This window comes from Taudactylus pleione, unplaced genomic scaffold (assembly GCF_031769625.1).
Source record: "Taudactylus pleione unplaced genomic scaffold, aTauple2 ptg000199l, whole genome shotgun sequence".
NCBI lineage: Eukaryota > Metazoa > Chordata > Amphibia > Anura > Myobatrachidae > Taudactylus > Taudactylus pleione.
In genome coordinates, this window is record NW_028284601.1 from 7,630,035 (window position 1) to 7,651,509 (window position 21,475).

The 21,475-nt window shown below is 44.9% G+C and overlaps 1 protein-coding gene across 6 annotated transcripts in view; it reads left to right on the forward strand.

Moving 5' to 3' along the window:
• The window catches only part of LOC148518751 (E3 SUMO-protein ligase ZBED1-like), a 17,742-nt gene extending 458 nt beyond the window's left edge, over positions 1–17,284 (forward strand). For 2 of the 6 annotated variants that reach the window (XM_088477089.1, XM_088477091.1), the window contains exons 2-5: positions 2,636–2,842; positions 4,469–6,430; positions 14,674–14,739; positions 16,449–17,284. In XM_088477089.1, the coding sequence (XP_088333215.1) occupies positions 4,501–6,430; positions 14,674–14,739; positions 16,449–17,062 (2,610 nt within the window). In that variant the 5' untranslated portion in view covers positions 2,636–2,842; positions 4,469–4,500 and the 3' untranslated portion in view covers positions 17,063–17,284. Of the gene's footprint in view, positions 1–2,635; positions 2,843–4,468; positions 6,439–14,673; positions 14,740–16,448 lie in introns of those variants that run through there. The other 4 variants (XM_088477090.1, XM_088477092.1, XM_088477093.1 and 1 more) reach the window with 3 other exon arrangements.
• Positions 17,285–21,475: the final 4,191 nt, after the last annotated feature.

Here is a 21,475-nt window from a genome sequence, read left to right on the forward strand (position 1 = left end):
TTCATTTCAGCCATTCAGTGTAGTCGTCTGGTCATTTATACAGGCATGCCCGCTGCTTGCAAATCTATTTTGAATACAATTATGTATTCTACTGAGACAGAGGTTCCCAAACGTGGTCCTCAAGGCTCCCCAACTGCTCAGGTTTTAGAGATTTCCATGGTTGAGCACAGATGTTTGAATCAAGTTGACTGAGTACTAATTAAGTCACCTGTGCTCAACCATGGATATCCTTAAAACCTGGACTCTTATGGTACCTAGATGACCGAGTTTGGGAACCTCTGTACTGAGGGAATAATTCGATTATACACAACATAATGACCTATTTCTGCAAAAAGACTGTCCCATATTTTTTTTTCATTGACTGTTTTATATCATAAGACCTATTAGAAATGATCTATAAACTGTTGTTCCCTTTTACACTTAACTGTGTAGAACAATGAATGTTCTTTGATATCTGCACCTACGAATGTGGCCTAGTCTCCCAGGAGTACAGGAGAACATGCCAGAATTCATGAGTGTCCTGGATGTTCTGGGATATTAGGTCAGCATGCAATAGTTCCTGGTGAAGTGAGACCATGCACAAAATGCTGACCATGTGTGTTCTGATGCACGGTATGGCACAGATGCAATATGACCAGATCTATGGACAATTCTGTTACAAGACAAGGTCAACAAAAATCACACCTGCAGTACACAGCTGATATACTTGTACAGAAATGAATTCTAGTTGACTAATGACCCTAAACACACTGTTATGGCCTTTGGATAACATTACTACATATATACATGCTGTAGCTGCTACTTCTGAGTGCAACAGGGACAATGCAGTCAGAGGAGTCAGAGCCTCTGTCATTAATGACTAAAATAATACAAAGAAGATACAGTACTTATGACACATATTCTTTGTTGTAAGTATCTGCTTTATATTATTCTAATCATTTTTACAGTGGAAATAGAGTAAAAATTTGTTTTTGAGGTGCCTTCCACTGAGGATAGTAAAGGAGATGGGACGGGACTAAGCCTCGGGCAGTAAAAGCTAAATGAAAAAAGCAGGAGAAGCGGCACCTATTTATTAACAATTTGTTATATAGCGGAACATATTCCGTTGCGCTTTACAATCGGAAACATTGAACAAAATTTGGTAATAGACAGACATATAGGTAGAAAGGCCCTGCTCGCAAGCTTACAATCTATAGGTATTCAAGTGCTATCTTGGACAGGGATGTGCTTTCAGCCCACATGAAAGCACGCCTCTGTCAATGAGGCAGATGTGATTGGGCATCATATCCAGCACTGACAGTAACTGTTTGGCTGTCACTGTCACTGCTGTACTGTGTGACTGGGAGAGTGTCTGTGTCAGTCTGCAGGGCCTAGGCAGGCAGCATGTGAGTATTTAAGTTTAGTTTAATATATTCAATACACTTGTATAACTACTCACTACAAGGCTATTTTGTTGTCAACGTGGAGTGCATCAGGGATGGCAACCTACATTTTATGATGTAATGGAGCCCAGTGACTCCCAGGGGTCAATAAAAGAGAAATATAATAAGCATAGTGAGAATAGGTGTATGTTAATAAAACATACATTAAACTTAAGTTCACAAATGTTTATCTACATCAGTGGTTCTGAGCTCCATGTTTTGTGGATTTCTTTAACTCATCTCTGCATGATTAATCTATTTTGCTGGTTTAGTTATCCAACCTCCTTCCACAGACCGTAATCCTGAAAACATGACCTGTTGGGAATACTTAAGGGTTTTGGTTGGGAACCACTCAACTATATGTTAGAATAAACTAAGGAACGATTCAATAGTCGGACTAACTTCTGCTGATGTATACCTGGTCCTATTATTGTCTCTAGCAATAGAATACATTTATACACAGCAAAAAAAATGGGTTAATGATTACATTAAATAAAATCCCGTTTGTACCCTCCCCTCATGTAGAGATCTAGATGAACTGAGAGAGCTCACATTGATGTAATGGTGCCAAATGGCGACCAATCGTGGCAAGTGTGGAGGTTCGGTAATAAAGTAGATATAGACAGATACCACTGGTCATGTGTATATACTAAGCTACAACCCATAGCACACTGAAAGTGGGTGTTGTATAGATATGTCAATCATGAAAAGTGATGGGTAAGTCTTGAAAGAGAGGAGCATCGCAAAAAAAAAACTTCCTTGGACCAATTAATACACACTATGGGGTATATTTACTAAAGTGAGTTTTTAGAAGTGTAGATGTTGCCCATAGCAACCAATAAGATTCTACTTAACATTTAACTAGCACCTTCTAGAAGATAATAGCTAGAATCTGGTTGCTATGGGCAACATTTCCACTTCTGAAAACTCTCACTTTAGTAAATGTACCCCTATGACTTGAGTCCCATTGGATTTCTAAATAAAATTGTGATTTCCTACAGGTCTAAATGACAAAATAGTATGGGAGTGCGTTTTTATAGTAATGTAACACTAGAATGGCCTCGCATGGATCTCCCTGCTCATGTAATCATTCTAAAGATCTGGTAGACTTCGTCAATGTATAACTGTACTCATACCTACAGTATGTAGTTTGGATTGTAATACACTTTCATCATTCTTTCTCTCCCTATTTTATTATAATTTATTTTCTGTAGCTGACCACCTGACTTTGCTGTAATCACTGATTGGCCACTTTGTGTGTTATATCAGCAGTAGTGACATAGGGGGCCGGCAGAAACGCGTTCCCCAGATGCTATGACACAGTGATGCCGAGCCTGAACCACGTCACTAGCCGCACCTTCTATTTCCGGTACACCCTTTGGGATTGAGGTCACGGAGACGTGTTAGATGGTCTATTTAAGGTAAGCGATTGGCTTTTACTAAATTTGTAACCCTGAAGTAGGAATGAGAGAGCAATTTAAATATATATATGTTTTTTAATATACGTTATATAGAAATGCATTCCCTTCCCCATAATGCATATTAAAAAAGAATCTGTCTCAGGATCGTTTTCTGTCGCAACGGTTTAAAAATATTTTTATTGTCGAAGATACAACTGTGTTGAGTTCAATCCTTGAAAACCAGGGTCTGTTTTATTTTACTTCTTGAGACCTGATATAATAAAGTATTAGGGGTAAATTTACTAAGATGGGAGTTCTATCAACAAGTGATGTTGCCCATAGCAACAATCAGATTCCAGGTATTATCTTCTAGAAGGTGCTAGATAAATGAGAAGTAGAATCTGATTGGTTGCTATGGGCATCATCACTTCTTAAATAGAACTCCCATCTTAGTCAACCAAATTTCTCTCCAAGGGGTAAATTTACTATCTGGCAAAAGATATAGGGCCGGATTGAGAGCTGGACAGTATTGCGCACGTGCAGGGAGGCGGCTGTGCAATACTGTACAACTAATGTGCTAATGCAGCAGGAGGCGCAGGGACGTACTTTATATTGGGTGCAGGGGGGGGGCACACCTTGCGCCCATATTATACTTGCATCTCCGGAGTCCCACGTCGGTACCGGTGTCAGCGCTGTAAAAACGCCTGGAAAATTGTCGCCGCGGCCATTTTCCCATCGTCATGTGCAGTACAGGGTAAGTGGTCGCTGCGGACATTTTCCCGGTGACCTGCGTATGCGCTATAGACTATGGGCACACTCTAGTGCCCAGTATCTATCGGTGCTGGGCAGCGCTCGGTACGCTTCCGGCCGCCGGACTGAGAGGAGGGGGCCCGTGCCGGAGATTGCACTCAGGCCCACTCCTCTCATGAAACGCCCCTGAGGAGGCGCCTGGTGTAAATAGACGCCTATTGATTACATTGCAGCATCGGCTCTTCTGCAAGGCCATCTGTCACTCAGATTTCCCCTCGCATCTACGTAGCCGAAGTCTGTGTTGGGAAAACGCAGAACCTGGCCTCTGCACTCCCAGAAAACTGAGGTGACACGCTCCATTCTCCGGAAATCAATCAGGCCCCACCCCCAAACAGCCGCAACTTGTCAATCAGGCTGCGGCTTGGGGGAACTGCGAGCGATCTTGCAGAGAGAGACCTGCACATGCGCAGTACAGATCCTGCGCACGCTTCAGTCTCTCACAATCGGTGTTGTACACAAAGCCGATGACTTGCGTATAATACTGAATCAGGCCCCCTTAGGCAGTTCTGTAGCTTTAGTTCTACAGATATCTATAAATGTGTACATTGCATATAGAGTCCAGACGGATTAACAGAAAACAAATTAAGGGGTCTATTTACTAAGCAGTGTTAGAAGTGATAAGGTACCAGTCAATCAGCTCCCAACTGTCATTTTTCAAACACAGCCTGTGAGATGACAGTTGGGAGCTGATTGGCTGGCACCTTATCACTTCTAACACTGCTTAGTAAATAGACCCCTAAATTGCTTAAGCTCTTTGTAGTTTACATATATCATGCTTCTTTATGTATGATTATGCAAAATATCAGAATGTGATCCATATCTCTTTCGTTCCTCCAGAGAAAATTTCTGTACTTATTCACATTTATAAGATGGCATCTGGTTTGGTTACCACGACACGAAGGAAAAGAGAGAAGGTCGCCAGTCTTGATGTAACTGCCTCTAACCTGTCCGTGGATCTCTATAAGTCCAAGGTATGGAACTATTACACAAAGCTTGGAGATGCCTACGTGGAATGTAAAGTTTGCAAGAAGCAGCTTTCCTCCCATAACAATACCGCAATTATGAGAGAACATCTGGTTAGAAGGCATAGCTTCCGCAGTGTTGGACTCCTTCATACTAAGGAACCGCTTGAACTGGACTTTCCTGACCAGGAGGGGACAACAAAGAGACTAAGGCAAACGCTGCCCATAAATGGTCTGTGCCAATCTGTATCTGATTCACGGACACAAGTGGTCACTAACTTGCTGCTGGAGATGATCTACCTTGACCTCCATCCTCTTTCTGTGGTGGAGGATAAGGGTTTTTGCCTCCTTCTTGGCGTTTTGGAACCTAATGTTGTTCTCCCCTGCCCAACACAACTAGCTGGCATGTTGTGGCACAAGTACGCAGTTATTAAAGAACAACTCAAGTGTTGTCTTCAAGCTGCCCAATCAGTCGTTCTTTCGGTTGAGAGTTGGACCAATCACTCAAAAATGTCCTGTCTCGCTATTACAGCGAATGTTATAGACGATGACTGGAGATTATGTAGATTCTTACTGGAAACACAACCAGTTCTCCAAAGCAAAACTGAAGAGAACCTGGCAAAGAGACTGTATTCTGTACTGGAAGAGTTTGGATTATCTAGTACACTCATATCTAGCATTGTATTCGATCGATCGGGATCCTTGTCTGCTCATGCTGAGCCTCTGAAGGATACCTATGGTTGGACCAGCCTCTGTTGCACTTCCCATATCTTACAGCTTTGTGTCCAAGCTGGGCTAGAAGTTCAGGAAGTGAGTGAAGCATTGTGTGCAGCAAGAGGGTTGGTTTATTACTTCCAAGAGGACTTTAAAGCCAGCTGTTACCTCAATGCCAAGTTGGAAGCTATGAACAAACCCAGGCTTGTGTTGGACTCGCAGATGTACTGGATTAGTACTTTAGCGATGTGTCAAAATTTGCTGGACCTCAAGTGGGCCATCCTTTCTATATTGGAGGAGCAGACTGTTCAGAACCTTTCTGAGCAGCACTGGAAGTTGCTACAAGACTTGGTGCCCATGTTGAAGACCATATGGATAGCTACAGAGTTCTTGCAGGAAGAACAAAATGCTTCCATCTCCTCACTGATGCCATGTGTCCATGGTATACTAACTGTGGTTGGGCAAACTTCTGAAGGCAGCAATAGCATCATTAAAGCAGCCGCAAGTGAAATACGTGCCGAGATCTGTAGATATTGGGACATGTTGGATGAAGGGAAGTTAATAACCAACCCATCTGTAATAGCCTCTTTTTTGGACCCTCGTTTCAAAGATCTCAGGTTCCTTAAACCCTGGGCAAGGGGAGAACTACACGCAAGAGTGAGAAATACGCTTTTGCAGATGTGTGAGCCACCCACTAAGCAACCCTGGACACTGAGTTGTGCATTTGAAGGTGGCACAGAAACTTCTCCGCTGTCTACTCTGAAGGACAGAGGTCCCACTGTTGGGTCTGAAAATGTCTATGACCTTTTACTGGGTAAGGATCCCACAGAGGGCATGCCTGAGGCACATCATCAACTGGAGAACTATATACTGGAACCTATCTGCAAACGTACCATTGACCCACTGGGTTGGTGGAAGAGTAATCTGCACCGCTTTCCAGCATTAGCACTGCTAGCCCGCCAATATCTTGCCATACCGGTCACTGTCGTAAAGCCTGCACATGCCTTCAGCACAAAACTAGGACCACTAGCAAAGCGTCGAGCTGCTCTAGAGACAAAACACATGGACCAGATCCTTTTCTTACACCAGAATATAGACTTCCTAGAAAGGGGTGTGAAAGCAAGTGAGTAAAGGTTTTCTTGTCATTTTGGTGGGTGTCATTAGTCTGGGCCTAAGTACTGTAAAAAGGTGTGGGTTTTTTTTGTTTTATTTTTTTCTGTTATTTTTCTTGCTTTGAACATTTATGAAGCTGTGTCAATATTTCATGAAATCAGCACTTTATATTTTTTTTTGTCTTTTTTTTTTTTTCTTTCATAGTCAATGCATTGTGCAATGATGTCACTACATGGAGCAAATGACGCTTACACTGGTTACAAAGTCCTCTTACTGTGGCCACATATATACTGCAGTGGGAGAGTATTCATATTCCCTTATTACCGCACCAGGTTTTCACTCCTCCTAAACAGGGCTATGCATCTCTCTCCTTTTATGTGCACTATATAACATGCAGTAACTGTGGCTGCTGCTTAAACAAAAACTGTAAATATCTGTATAGTCCCTTGTGAATAATATACCTTTATAGCTATTTTGAAGTGTGTTTTTGTACAAAAAAAATAAAAAATCACAATGTCAGATAAATTATTGGTAATAGAGCGCACGTTTTGAATGCTGTTTTCTAATAAAGTAATTTTGTTACTGAACACTGTGTCCATTTTCATCTTGTGATAAAGAACATGTTCAATGTATGAACATTGCGGTATTAAACATACCTTTTTATTTTAAATTAATCTTCCAGCGCTACTTTTTTTTTTTCCTTCTGCCACTGTAATCTATACCAGGGTGCCTTGAGGACCGCATTTGGGAACCTTTAACAGTCTAGGATTTATCTGTTTGACCACAGGTGACTTCCATTAGTACCTCAGTCAATTTGATTTAACCACCTGTGCTCAACCATGGATATCTCTAAAACCTGGACTGTTTGGGGAGCCTTGAGCACCGCGCTTGGGAACCTCTGCTCAATACTGTTATATGCTCATGTGTCAGAAAAGCCGCTTCCAATCCCAGTGCATGCCACCACACCCCTGTATCATCAACTGAAGTACTATAAATGGGGAGTTATCTCTAATTTGCAGTTAAGATGGCGGCATATCATGATTTAAGCTACTTTGAATGAGGCTTAATAGTAGGTGCCAGAGAATTGGGTCACTTAATCTCCGAAATCAACACGAAATTTGGAACGTGCAACAATTTCAAGGGTGTACAGCTACTGTGCATAATCGGGGAAGACATCCAGCACCAACACTGTTGTGGCCAATGAAAAACTGGATGATTGTGGACACACATTGTAATGTCCAACCAGTGTGCAACATTACCGATGATAATACTAAAATTCAATGCTGGGACCACATGTAACATCAGCTTTCCAACAGTGCAATGTTTCCTTATTCTGTGGTGTACGGGAGACCTTATTCTATGGTGTATGGGAGACAACTGGCCACTTGGGTCCCATTGCTGACCCCATGGCACAAGGCTTTGGGCAGTACCTCAGCTCGTGAACCCTGCCACTGGATGCAAGATGACGGGTAACATTTTGCCTGGGTCCACAAGTTGAGCTTCCAATTGTTTAGAGCCGATGAACGATTTTGTGTTTGAAGAAAACCCCACGAGACCTAAGACCCCCGTATGCCAACAAGCGGCAGTCCACGATGATGGCGGCTCTGTTATGGTGTGGATTAGGACCCCTGATACATCTGCAGATATCTCTGACTAGTGGACGCTACAGAAACAGGTGCAAATGAGCCGCAAGGATGGTTATGTCATGCTTTTACTCAGATGGGAGTGGAGTCTTTCAGCAGGACAATGCACCACCACTCAGGTTCATAGGCACCAGGTTATGGCTTGAGGAGTTTTTCTCCTGGTTCATGGATTTTAGTTCAATAGATCACATATGGAATGCAGTTCAACATGCCATCGATTTCAGGGCTCCAAATACCCTAGTTACGCCACTGATTTACTAGACTGCTGTCTCCGCTTCTCTGGCACATGCTTGTATGTGTAAGTGCTTAGACCGGCTGCATGCCAGAGCTATTCTTGCCCACACTTAAACAAAGCAACGATTAAGCTAAAATACTCTGTCCTGCTAAGTAATATTTGTTTTAATGGCTCCATGCTCGAATCCAGCACACGTCATCTGCTTGTCCATGTGTCCCCAGTGTTGCAGAATTATGGCAGTAGGTGCTCAAAATAGTCAAATATACTTATATTTCTACTAAAGCTTCTTTGTTGGTACGATGGAAACCATGTGCGGCTGTGTTTCCTAGTAATATTTTAAGATTTGTTCTGATGCAGATTATTACAGATTGACATCCATCTAAACAATTTCTGTATTATAATGATTAACGTGACTCTCTGACTTTTTGTCCAATTACAGATTTTTTTTATTTAATAAATAGATTCAGGGGTAAATGTAATATCCTGCGGACTGCTCGATGTCTTAAAGTATCAGTCAATTAAAAGGCAAAGTCAACCTGGTTTTGAAATGAGTCACAAAAAATAAATAAAATAATTTTATGTATAGTGGGTGCTGCATACCACACACCGTGGCTACACTCAGCTCTTTAAGGCAGTACTTTCCAGGTCCAAGTGTCCCTAAATGAATCTCTCACGTCTGGCTACACTCCAGTGTTATTGCATTGAGACCATTCCTGGCTATTCTATGCCGTGATTTCAGTGCAGCTGAGATACTATTATATCCTCTTTCTACCATTATGCATGTATGACTTTGTTGGACTGAGGCCTTGAGAAAGGTTCGGAACGGAACAGAAACGTCGACCATGATCACAGTTACATCTAATCTACTAAGATGTCCCAACATGAATAAATCCTAAATGTTGTTTTAATGCAGCGAGTGCATCCTTCCTTTTAGGAAACCTATTAAAATATAAATATATATATATATCCCTCCCCCAGCCATTCAGTTTTTTGCTCAGGCAGTCCCACGTTTCTGGTGATTTTGGCGGAGCTTAGCTAGTAGCGACGCTGGAGGCTCAGACTGCAATCGGACGCATGGAAGATGTCAGGAAAGGATATTTCTCGTTTATGGGGAATCGCGTGTGGTAGTCCTTGCGTCTGGTGCCGGAGATGCACAGGAAGCCGCTGCAGTGAGGGCCCGAGACAGTCCACGTCCTCACTAGGCCACCGGGGCTTTATCTGACGCAGGGGATCGGCAGTAGATGCATCTACTGCCATGTGGCCAGTGTACTCTGATGGTTGATTGCAGCCTAAGGGAGGAAGGGTCTCCCCTGGCAGCCTCTCTCCTGACCCAGACACAGATCCAACAAAAGTTTCCCGTGTCTGGGTTGCTCCTCCTACCCGCCTTGTGTATATGAGATGCTCACACTCCACCATTGGTGCTCTGCTGAAGCTGCATAGAAGGTTTGGGTTTGTCTCCCTGTATACCTCTCCCCTGATGGAAAACTTGAAACATGTTTGAAATCAGTTTTTTTTCATTATCTGGAGCTATTACCTGGCCTGGGTAGCCAAGGCTATGGAGGAATGGATGAAAGCACTGGAAGACAGTATGCCACAGGCTACCAGAGCACAACTGTCCTATCTCTCCCAAATGCAAGAATCCCAAATGCAAGAAGTGGCTGCTTATGTGGGAGAAGCGGTTATTGAAGCAGGACTCTGGCTTCTAGAGTATCAGCAATTTCGGTTGCCCTTTGGTTAAGGTCCTGGAAGGCAGATGTGGGATCCAAGAAAGCTCTCAAATCTTTGCCTTTTGCTGGGAAAATAGTGTTTGGACCAGAATTATCTAACATAGTGGCTACTTTGGCAGTATCAAAATCTGCTGGATTACCATCTGCGACTACCTCTAAATATAGGCAGTCTTCGTTTTGGACCCTTCGTCCGCAAGGAAGGTCAAAGGGACAGTCTTTTTCCAGACTAGATAATTCTCGCAGGAAGGCCAAACCGCAAACCAAGAAATCATGGTCTGTCAGACGTCCATCTTCCCTGATGGGGCGGGCCTCTGGGTGGGAGGCTGACTTCTCCAGTTTTCTTATGCCTGGCATCAAACAACAGATGTTTTGGTTTGAGAAGTGGTCTCTCAAGGGATATGCCTTCATGTTTCTGAGGCATCCCCCTCAGAAGGCTTTTTTTTTTTTTTTTTTTTAATTTATTGTACAGCTCCTGCATCAGACCTGGTCAAGGCCCTGGCCCTTCAAGAGGCTATTCGTGCCCTGCTGAGTTCAGGGGTAATAATACCTGTTCCTTTGGCCCAACTAGGAAGGGGTTATTATTCCAATTTATTCTTGATTCAGAAGCCAAATGGGTCTCATCGCCCTTTTCTGAAATCTCTCAACAGGTTTCTCCATGTGCCCAAGTTCTGTATGGGAACCTTACGATCAAATATGCTGGCAGTGGAGCCGGGGGATTTTATGGTTTCCCTAGACATAAAGAATGTCACCAAAGGTTTCTGAGGTTTCCTATTCATCACCAACATTGCCAGTTTCAGGCTCTGCCTTTTGGTCTGTCCACAGCCCCTCAGGTGTTTACCAAGATAATGGCAGTCAAGGCGGCTCCTCTCAGACGACAGGGAGTCAGGATTACTGCCATACTTGGACGACCTCCTGATACTGGCAGTCTTTTACAATGTCATCTCCAGCTGACCATTTTCTGTCTACAGGAGCATGGCTGAATAGTCAATTCTAAAAAGTCTTCTCTTTCTCCAACACAACAGATGGTACATCTGGGGGGTGCTACTGGGTTCCCTGGCACAAAGGATCTTTTTGCTGGGGCACAAGTGTTCTGCTCTACAATTACAGGTGTGTAAATTGCTACGCAATCGAAGAGAATCTGTTCACTCAGCAATGCAGGTCCTGGGGTCCATGTTATCCACCTTCGACATGGTGGCATATGCCCAGTTCCATTCCAGGCCCCTGCAGTGGTGGATTCTGTCTCAGTGGGACGGTCAGTATCATCTGATAAGGTCTCAAACAATCCTCATCTTGCCAGGGGTTCAGCTCTCCCTCTCATAATGGCTGCAGACAGCTCATCTGAACAAGGGTCGTCCATTATGGATCCCAAATTAGGTTCTCCTTACAACGGACGCAAGTCCTTCGAGGATGGGGTGCGGTGACAGGTCATTACACCTTTCAGGGAAGATGGACAGCTCAAGAATGTCACTTGCCCATAAACATTTTGAGGCTTCGTGCAGTGCACAAGGCGCTCTTTCTAGCACAGGACCTCTTTCAGGGCAGGCCTCTCCAGATTCATTCCAACAACGTGAACACAGTGGCCTACATCAACCATCAGGGAGGCACACGAAGTCCAGCAGCCATGAATGAAGTGGCAAACATTTTGGTTTGGGCAGAAAGCCATCTTCCAGCAATCTCTGCAATATTCATCCCAGGAGTCCTCAACTGGAAAGCGAACTTCCTAAGTCATCGGGACATACACACCGGAGAATGGGCCCTCCACCCGGACGTCTTTCAGCTCCTGGTGGGCAAGTGGGGACTACCAGACGTAGACCTCATGGAATCACGTCACAACCACAAGGTCCCCAGGTACAGGTCCAGGAGAAGAGACCACTCAGCTGCCTTCTTGGATGCTCTGGCAGTGTGGTGGGACTTCAGGTCGGCATACCTTCTTTTTTTTTTTTTTTCCTCCAATCTCCTTCCTACCAAGGGTCCTTAGAAAATTCAAGCAAGAAGGTGGCAGGGTGATAATAATAGCTCCGGCTTGGCCCAGGCGACATTGGTTCACCAATCTGACGTCTATCTATAGACAATCCACTTCCTCTATGGCCGCATTTGTTAATGCAGGGTTCCTGCCTACATCTGGACCTACCTCATCTGGCTTTGACGGTGTAGCTCTTGAGTCTTCGGTCTTAACAGCAAAAGGTCTTTCTACTTCTGTGATTCAGACGATGCTCAGGGCATGAAAGCCTTCCTCTGGCCACATCTATTACAGGATTTGGCGTTCCCCCTTTTTTTTTTTTCTCAATGGTGTTCCCACAGCGAGTATGACCCTAAGTTCTCAGGGTCTACCGAGTTCTTGCTTTTCTACAGGCTGGACTAGACTTCGGTCTTCGCCTGGCTACCTTGAGAGTTCAGGTTTCTGCATTGCCAGTTTGGTTCCAGCGCAGAATCGCTCCCCTGCCGGATATTAGAACACTTTTGCAGGGTGTTCTCCACCTTCAACCACCGTTTGTCCCTCCGGTGGCACCGTGGGATTTATCCTTGGTTCTTGGGGCACTGCAGTCTTCTCCCTTTGAGCCCTTGGACACAGTGGATCTCAAATGGTTGACGGCAAAGACACCTTTTTTTTTTTTTTTTTCTCCTCGCTATCTTCTCAGCTTGCAGAGTTTCTGATTTGGCAGCGCTTTCGTGTCGCTCCCCCATTTTTGATTTTTCACCAGAATAGAGCTGTCCTCCGTACACGTGCGGGTTACCTTCCGAAGGTGGTATTCTGTTTTCATATGAATGAAGAAATTGTAGTTCCAGCCTTTCAGTCTTAAGACCTTTTCTGTCTGTGAAGTTTCCCTGGATGTGGTTCGAGCCCTTTGTATCTACGTGGATTGTACCAACTCCATCAGGAAATCGGATGCGCTTTTTGTGTTTTTATATGGTTTTCACAAGCGAGACTGGCCAGCTAACAAGCAGACTCTGGCTCGGTGGATGTGCTTGACTATTTCTCAAGTTTATACACAGGCTGACCTCCCTGTTCTTAACACAGTGACAGCACGTTCGACTCTGTTGGTGGGACCAGCGTGGGCGTTTAGACATGGCGCCTCTGCGGAACAGTTGTGCAAGGCGGCCAAATTTTATGCATTTGATATTTTTGCCTCCCCAGGATGCTTCCTTTGGGTGGCGGATTGTCCTCTCTGCTCTGGAGCCTCCCCACCATTAAGGGAACTGCTTTAGGACATCCCCAAGGTAGTTCATGTGGACCCTATGGAACCTGAAAAAGAAAATAAGTTATTGTAGACTTGCCTTTTAACTCTTTTTTTTTTTCTTCAAGGTCCATAGGGTCCACAGGGCGCCCACCCTGACTCACCTGGCCTCAGTTGGGATCTGTTCTTTCTTGTCACTGATTCCCTCATCTTTGTGAGTGTTTCTAGTGTAAATTGTACTTCCTTCTCCATTTTCCTTCTCCTGTCATTGGGCTTGTTTACAAACTGAATGGCTGGGGCTGGGTATATATGGAGGAGGAGGACCAGGGCATTCTGGGAGCTAAAGCTTTAACTGTTTGGTGCCTGGATCACTCCAACCACATACCCCAGGGGTGGGGAACCTTTTTTTCTGCCGAGGGCCATTTTGGTTTATATAACATTTGCGGGCCTGATGCAGACCACGCCCCCTGTTCCCAGGGCAAAACTGCCCTGTGAATAGTTCATCGCTTACCACTGGAGGGAACTTTGGTCCTGATTCAGATCTGGTCGCAAGGCTGCGTTCGCATACAGCCTGCTGATGTTTGCAATCTGCGCATGCGTACAAGACGCAGTGCGCGTGCTCGAACTAATCCATGCGATTGGTAAGCATTCGCACCCTGTACACAGACGCTTCGAACATGAGTGACAGGGCGTGCCGTTTGTGGATTGTGACGGGGTGGTCGATGGTAACGGGGGTGTGGTGGTGCGAATGAAGGCGTGTCTGTGCGTTGGAACTGATGCATAATTAAGACTCATCATTAGCGTACACATCACATGGCTGAATTAAACACCGCAGTGCTTGCAGTAGGGTATGGTCAGCGACCTCAAGATGGGTTAAAGAAAAAATGGGCAAGGAGAACAGGGTAGCGCAGCACACAGGTGGTGGCTCTCCTTACCTGACCGACTATCTGGAATATGTGGAGCCGTTGAAGGCCATTATACCCCCATAGGTTGTCGCCCATATGCCAATGCGTGACACCGATGCCCTCACACGGCCTGGTGAGTGTCAATGTGTTGCTAAAAACTGCCTGTAATGTGTGTTTTGTATTTGAACTTCTGGCCCCAAAAAACAACCATATTTTCCTGAAAGGTATTATGCTGTTTGGTGCATCTTAATTAAGGATTGCGCACTTCTAACTAATTCTGCTGCATTATCATTGCCCTGACATGTAGGACCTAATATTTTGTACACCCCTCTGGAATGTTGCGCTCCTAAATCCCCTTACACATATTACCAAGACCGTTCATATTCTACCAAACAGGTTATTAAATGTTCAGTGAACTATAACCCACAATATGCATGGTTTTGAAAATTTTAATGGCTCTGCTTACATTAAATTAAAACATGGTTTTCATATTGACGAGGCAAATTTGTGTGTGTATAAAATATATATATAATGTGTGTATGTTATACATTTGTTTCATATTCACAGCACAACCCCCAGCACCTCAAAGACTGCCCAGAAACCAGCTCCACGATGAGGATGACGAGGAGGCTGGTAAACTATTTTGAGAAATGTCTTTGGCCTACATAATAAATTCCCAAGCTTGGATGTGATTGCTGTAATGTTTCAGGTGTAGGACCATCTTCTGCGCTGCGTCCACCACAGCCAGCTGCTGAGCCACCCAAGGCTGTCCCTGTTGTTCTCGTCAGGGGAGACTTCTGGTCCGAGTTTGCCACATGCTGATGTTGAGTCTGAATATAAAAATATACACATTATCATTGCACACTACAATATTTAGTCTAACACTACCACACTTGCAAGTTTTCTGCATGCTAAACCTGCATCTTTGTTGGGGTCAGAGGTAGGGGTGGTATACGTCCCTGGTTTTCCCGAGAACGTACCGGAATTGGGGTCTGTGTTCCGGCATCATGAAAACAGTCTTCAGGATGCCAAAATGTCCAGCTTTCGTGGTGTCTGTTAGAGCCTGAGGCACGTACTGCACTGCCTCATTCAAGGCCAGACATTAAATAATGAGCTCTGAAATTAACCTATAATAAGCTTATTAGAAGACATTTTTAACTATTTTGTGACCACTTAATGATGCAGAGTGTTTATACAGGGAACTGTAAAAACTGTATAATGTATGTTAGGCAATTTATAATGTGCTTATCTGAGAGTGTGCGCAAATCATTAGGCATCTTGCATGGGAGTTTTCTAACTACTATCTCAAGTAGATGTGCAGTTTGGTTCAAACTTTGGTGGGTCATAGAGGTAACCTTTATGACCTTGGTTTCTAGCCAACTATTGCTATTAAAATGCCATGAAAAAGTTCATTAAAGTTTCTTTGTAAAGCTGGCCACAGACTAGACAACTTACATCCAACCAGCCAACTAGTTGATTGGTTAGAATGAAAATCTGGTAAGGTATGAAAGCAAATGACAATCAGCAATTTGCTCACAAATGCTTGAAAAATTGACAAAAACTGTTGTTTGAACAAATTGTTTAGATCAAACATTTAACAGACTTGTCTGAACGACCATTTTCATCTGTTTTCTGGCATTTAGGAGCAAATTGCTGATCATCATTTACTCCCATATGTTACCAGATTTTCATTCCAACCAAACAAGAAGTTGGCTGGTTGGACAGATAATCTTCAGATGTGTGGCCAGCTTAACTCCAGTGTGTCCTCTGCATGTGTTTTTGACAAGTGGCCAGTGTGGGCTCGTCACATTAGGTCATAGAAGATTGGTTGTTGTTGTTTGGTATATATTTACCTTTTATTTGTTCAGTAGACACTTTTTTTTTTTTTAAATGTAGACAGGATACATTTTGAACTCTTAAATGTCCAAACACCAGAAAATGATATGTACAGCATGTATTTTGTCTTCACTGCAATATAATTTCTATATTATGGGGTTTATGTAATAGGGTGTGTTGCGGATTGACTGCGCCGTCTCCGCAAATGTGTCCCGTTTTTTTTTTTTTTTAAATATAGCAACCCAAGTCAGTGGTGATTATCAGCAATGTTTTTTATTATTACAAGCCAGACTTCCAATTATGACATTAATGTGCCTAGATGCTGTATATAGAGGGCGATAAACTTTATTAAATGGAGGGTGTAATATAGGCTTTGCCGGCACAGCTGGATTTTTAACTACAAACAGCTGTTTTTGGACTGTTGGGCAAAGATACACATAGGATTCAGCTAAATGTTTTTCTTTGTTAAAATTAGTCACCAATACTTATCCACTTGTCTTCCATAGGTTCTGCAGACTTGGAAGCACCTTCTGTAGCTCCAGTGGCAGATGACGAGCCCCTACAGGCAGAGGAGGAGATAATTACACTGGGACTGTATCCCATAGCCAAAACAGTGCCACCCACACCCAGAGCAGAACCTCCGCAACCACAAATAAGCCCTAGTCGTCCTCTTGCTGCACTGCCGGAAAATTTATTTTGGCAAACTATGTCTAATTTCCAAAGTAAACAGCTGTCCCTCCTCACAACCCAAGTGCATCTAATGTCCAACCTTAATAAGAGGGCACACAGGCGCAATTGCAACATAACCGGTCTAAAGGCCGAAGTTAGCAGAGTCGCAAACAGCCTAGACCAGATTAGAGACCCCAATAATAGGTTCAACGACACCTTCCTAAAAATGCTGGAGTCCCAGACTAATGCTGCGCGTGACCTTAATGCAACCATTTTAAGTTTGGGGAGCCAAATTTTGGCCCACTTACCAGAAGCTAGTCCCAGCACATCCAATGACGGCACGCCATATACCGCTACCCCTGTAAGGACACCATCACGCCGTACACTTCGGACCAGAGTTGGCGGCGTCAGACCCCCTTCTGACCGCAATGCTCCTAGGAGAGGGCAGTGAGGGAGAAATTGTTTATTTGATTGTTATGGCCTACAACAAATTTATAAAAAAAAAAAAAAATGCTGTTTTGCCCTCGAAGTTTATTTTGCATTTCTTGATGCATATTGAAATTTTGAACATCTACTTACAAGACATTTGTGCTTGTACTGGCAAGTATATTTGTATGTGGTGTTCACTATAATAAAAATAAAAAATACTGCCTATAAATGTCATGTACTTTTCAATTTGTTTAATTGTAGGGGAACAGAATAAGTAACACTATTTAACACAATGGTTAAAAATAGACAAAACATGCCACATAAACGTATCAGAACCAATACATGACTTTGCAGACAACAAAAAAAGGGAATAGAGTGTTGAGATTGACTAAAAGGATGCTAAATACTTGCACGTGTGTTTGGTGACATAATATCGCTTTTCCACCAAAATCCTGGTTCTAGCCTTTAATCAGTGGTTTCAAGCAGTGTCGCAGTGGCTTGAACTAGGGGTGAGCGGGTTCGGTTCTACTCGGTTCCGTTCGGATTTAAAAACCGAATCTTATTGGCTATCCAAAACTTGTGACAGCTGATAGCCAATAAGATTCGGATTTTAAATCCGAACGGAACCGAGTAGAACCGAACCCGCTCACCCCTAGCTTGAACTCAGTTAACACCACAGGCTGGACCCGGGATATTGCTGGGCCTTCCCTATGCCAGCGCTTTGAGATTACATAATCTCCAAGTTCTAGGAAACTGGGCTCTCCCTATGCTGTGAATGGGACCCAGGATACCCATTTCCACTGAGCCATACCCGGGTCTTACCCGCGTAAAACCATGATTGAGACCGTGGAAGGAATGTCCGGGATATTTTCCTAGGAGCCTTTTCCACTGAGCTGTGACCCGAGCTGACACGGCAAATACCCAGGTTTTTGTGGCGGTGGAAAAGGTGTATTACACACACACATGGGGCTAAGGGCCTGGTTCAGACCCGTTCGCTAGATACGAACGCTCGCTCCCAGCGTATGCAAATTTGGCTAAGTGGCATCCAGGCATAAACACGCCCACTATGTCTTGGTGTGCGATCACTTCGTGTATGCAGACGCCCACCAGCCATTCATAAGACGCCCACTTGCGCACATCATCTCCTGGAAGTGCATGAAAACATTGGTACATCGAGCACCATCGGATGCGATCGCAGCGCTTGAGGTTGACTATACACTGCCGCAAGCACTGCGATCACTTCAGTATGAATTTCAACCAAGTGTATTATGACGCTGACTTTTCATTATGCACGCCTCTGAAACGGCGTTAAGATTCTCAGGCACGTCTGCGTTCGCACCTCCACTCCCCCGTTTCCAGTGGCCTGCCCCTGTTACCACCCACAAACTGCTTGACCTGTCACTCATTCAGCTGGGCTGTCTATACTGGGTGTTTCCCGATTGCTCGGACTAGTTTGCGCACAATGCGACACATCGCTCGCTCCGAGCAGGTCTGAATCGGGCCCTAAATCATGTTTAAAACATGGTTTCACTCAAAAAGTTGTTCTCTGTGTACATGGTTTAAGGGTGAAGTGTTTTTTTTCTTTTTAATACTTGTTTAAGGTTTTTCACAGTTAAGTTAGTACAAAAATAGGTGCTTAGGCAAGGAAAACATCAATAGTATATGGCTGCCCTGCTCTGTCAGTCCCTCCATTGGTTGCCGGTTTTCTACCGTATTCAATACAAAATACTTTCACTTACACATAAGGCTATTAACCAAACCACACCAACATACATCTCTTCACCCATCTCAAAATATCTCCCAACCCGACCTCTCCGCTCAGCACAAGATCTGCGTCTCTCATCCCCGTGCATTACTTGCTCCCATTCACGGTTACAGGACTTTCTTTGGGCAGCACCCACTCTATCGAATGAACTACCTCGCACAATAAGACTTTCCTCTAGTCTCCAATCCTTCAAGCGTTCCCTGAAAACTCACCTCTTCAGGCAAGCTTATCAGATTCCAGAACCTCCCACATAACCTTCATAGCTTCCATTACATCCCCTTTTACAGTCCACACACAATCTCACACATCGTCTTTCTCTCACATCATCATGACATTTGGCCAACATTCCGGTGTGAATGGATCATGCAGCCAACCAAGAAACTGTGCATTCTGGCTGGACCAAAATGCAATATATATAGCACCTATCCTTGTGTATCAATGCCTATTTCCCTATAGATTGTAAGCTTGCGAGCAGGGCCCTCTTACCTCTATGTCTGTCTGTTATTACCCAGTTTTGTTCTATTAATGCTTACAATTGTAAAGCGCAACGGAATATGCTGCGCTATATAAGAAACTGTTAATTAATAAATATGGCAAGGAAAACATCAATCGTATATGAAGCGCAGTGCATGGAATTGCATAGAAACATGAATAAACAATTTTAAACATTACAAGGCATAAGATGGAAACGTGAGAGGAGGGGAGAGAGACAGTGAAGGGGAGGGAGAAGAAGAGGCTTAATCCAAGTCTACACGATAACCTAGGGGAAATCAAAACAAAAATCCTCATAATAAGAGAAAAAAGAAAATAAAAAATCACTATGGTGAGGTGGCAAGATTTATAGAAGGAGGTCTGAAAAAGCCGGAGGAGAGGGTTCCTAAGGGCTCAATTTATTAACATTATTTTAGTATCACCTACAATTACTAAAGGGCAATTGGCGTAGAATTCGTAAAATTCTACTCGAAGCCCTAATTATCACTTATTTTTAGTGATCAGATCGCATTTCCCATAATTGTAATGGGAAATGTGATATGGCCAAAGTTACTAAAAATAAAATGTGCAAAAATACAGGGGAAAGCCCTTTGATAACGCCACCTGGAGGTGGCGTTATCCAGAGTCTTCCCCGGTTACCGGACTCCTGCTCCGCTATAACAGGCAGAGCAGAGCCCGGAGCCAGTCCCAGTTCTCAGCTGTGTGGTCTAAACAGACCACACGCTGATTCACTGTAAAAAAAAACCAAAACAAACCTGAGTCCAGGGACCGGAGATCAGGGTTCCAGTGATGTCCTCCCTCCGGTCAGCTGTCTCCCATGCTGTACTGGGGCTCGGTCGTCTCCTGACAGGGTCCCACTGCAGTATGGGATGTCACCTGACCGGAGCGACAGAGGACATTACTGGAGGCTCGATATCTGCAGGTAAGTGTAATTAAGGGAGGGGGGGGTTTCTGCGATCTCGGGGGGTGGGGCTTAGCGATGGGGGTGGGGCTCGGCCACAGGGGAGGGTAGCGGCGGCCGGTCGGTGCATGCGCGGGGCACTTGTCACGGTAGTCTTTGCGAAAATACCGTGATTCGGAGGGGATTCGCAGGGACAGAGGGCCTGATTCAGAGCCGGACGCTCTGAAAGAGCGCTCGCTCTGAATCAGGGCTTTTTTTTATTTTTTTGGGAGCGGCCTCCTGGCCGCTCGCATAGCGAGCGGCCAGGTTGATGGTCGCGATGGTCAAGACCATCGCGACCATCGGGCTTGCGACGAGACCCTTGTGGTAGGGTCTCTTGGCCGCAAGCCCCAGAGGACTTTCGGCTCTAACAGAGCCGGAAGCTCTCCCACTGACATCACTGGTGATGTCAGTGGGGCCGCCCCCAAACGGCAGGCGTTCCATCGGGAACGCCTCCATTTGGCCGGCCACCCCCCCGGCCCGCCCACCAAACGGGGGCGAGCTGTCACTCACCATCGTCCGCTTTGGTGCGAGACCCGGAGCGACTGAGCTGGCTCCGTCGTGTGCATGCCCAGTGGGTAAACATCGACCCGGTTGCGAGTGCTTGCGACCGGGTCTGAATCGGGCCCAGAGCTTTATTACAAGCTCTGTCCCTGCAAGGGATTTGTAGTAAATCCCTGTGATATTGGCTGACTTTGCAATGCGATTTCAGTTGGTAATATCACACTACAATCTGCATTCAAAATGCGGATTGTAGTAAACAGAGGGTTTCATTCAGACCCGGTCGCGAGCGCTGTACGCTCGCAAGCAGGTCAATGTTACCCAAATGCGCATGACGGAGGCTGCTCCGTCGTGTGCATGCGCGAGACCCAGCAAGTGACGGGGAAACCGTCGCTCAGGGTCTCGCACCAAAGGGGGCGTGCTGTCGATGGTGAGTGACAGCACGCCCCCTTTGGTGGGCGTGGCAGGGGCGTGGCTGTCCAGACGGAGGCGTTCCCATGGGAACGCCTACCGTCTGGGTCCGGCCCCACTGACATCACTAGTGATGTCAGTGGGAGTGTTTTTGGCTCTGATAGAGCCAAAAGCACTCCGGGCTTGCGGCAGACGAGACCCTACCACAAGGGTCTCGTCGCAAACCCGATGGTCGCGATGGTCTTGACCATCGCGACCATCTTTTTGGCCGCTCGCATAAGCTGTGGGTGGTCACCCACAGCTATGCGAGCGGCCAGGAGGCCGCT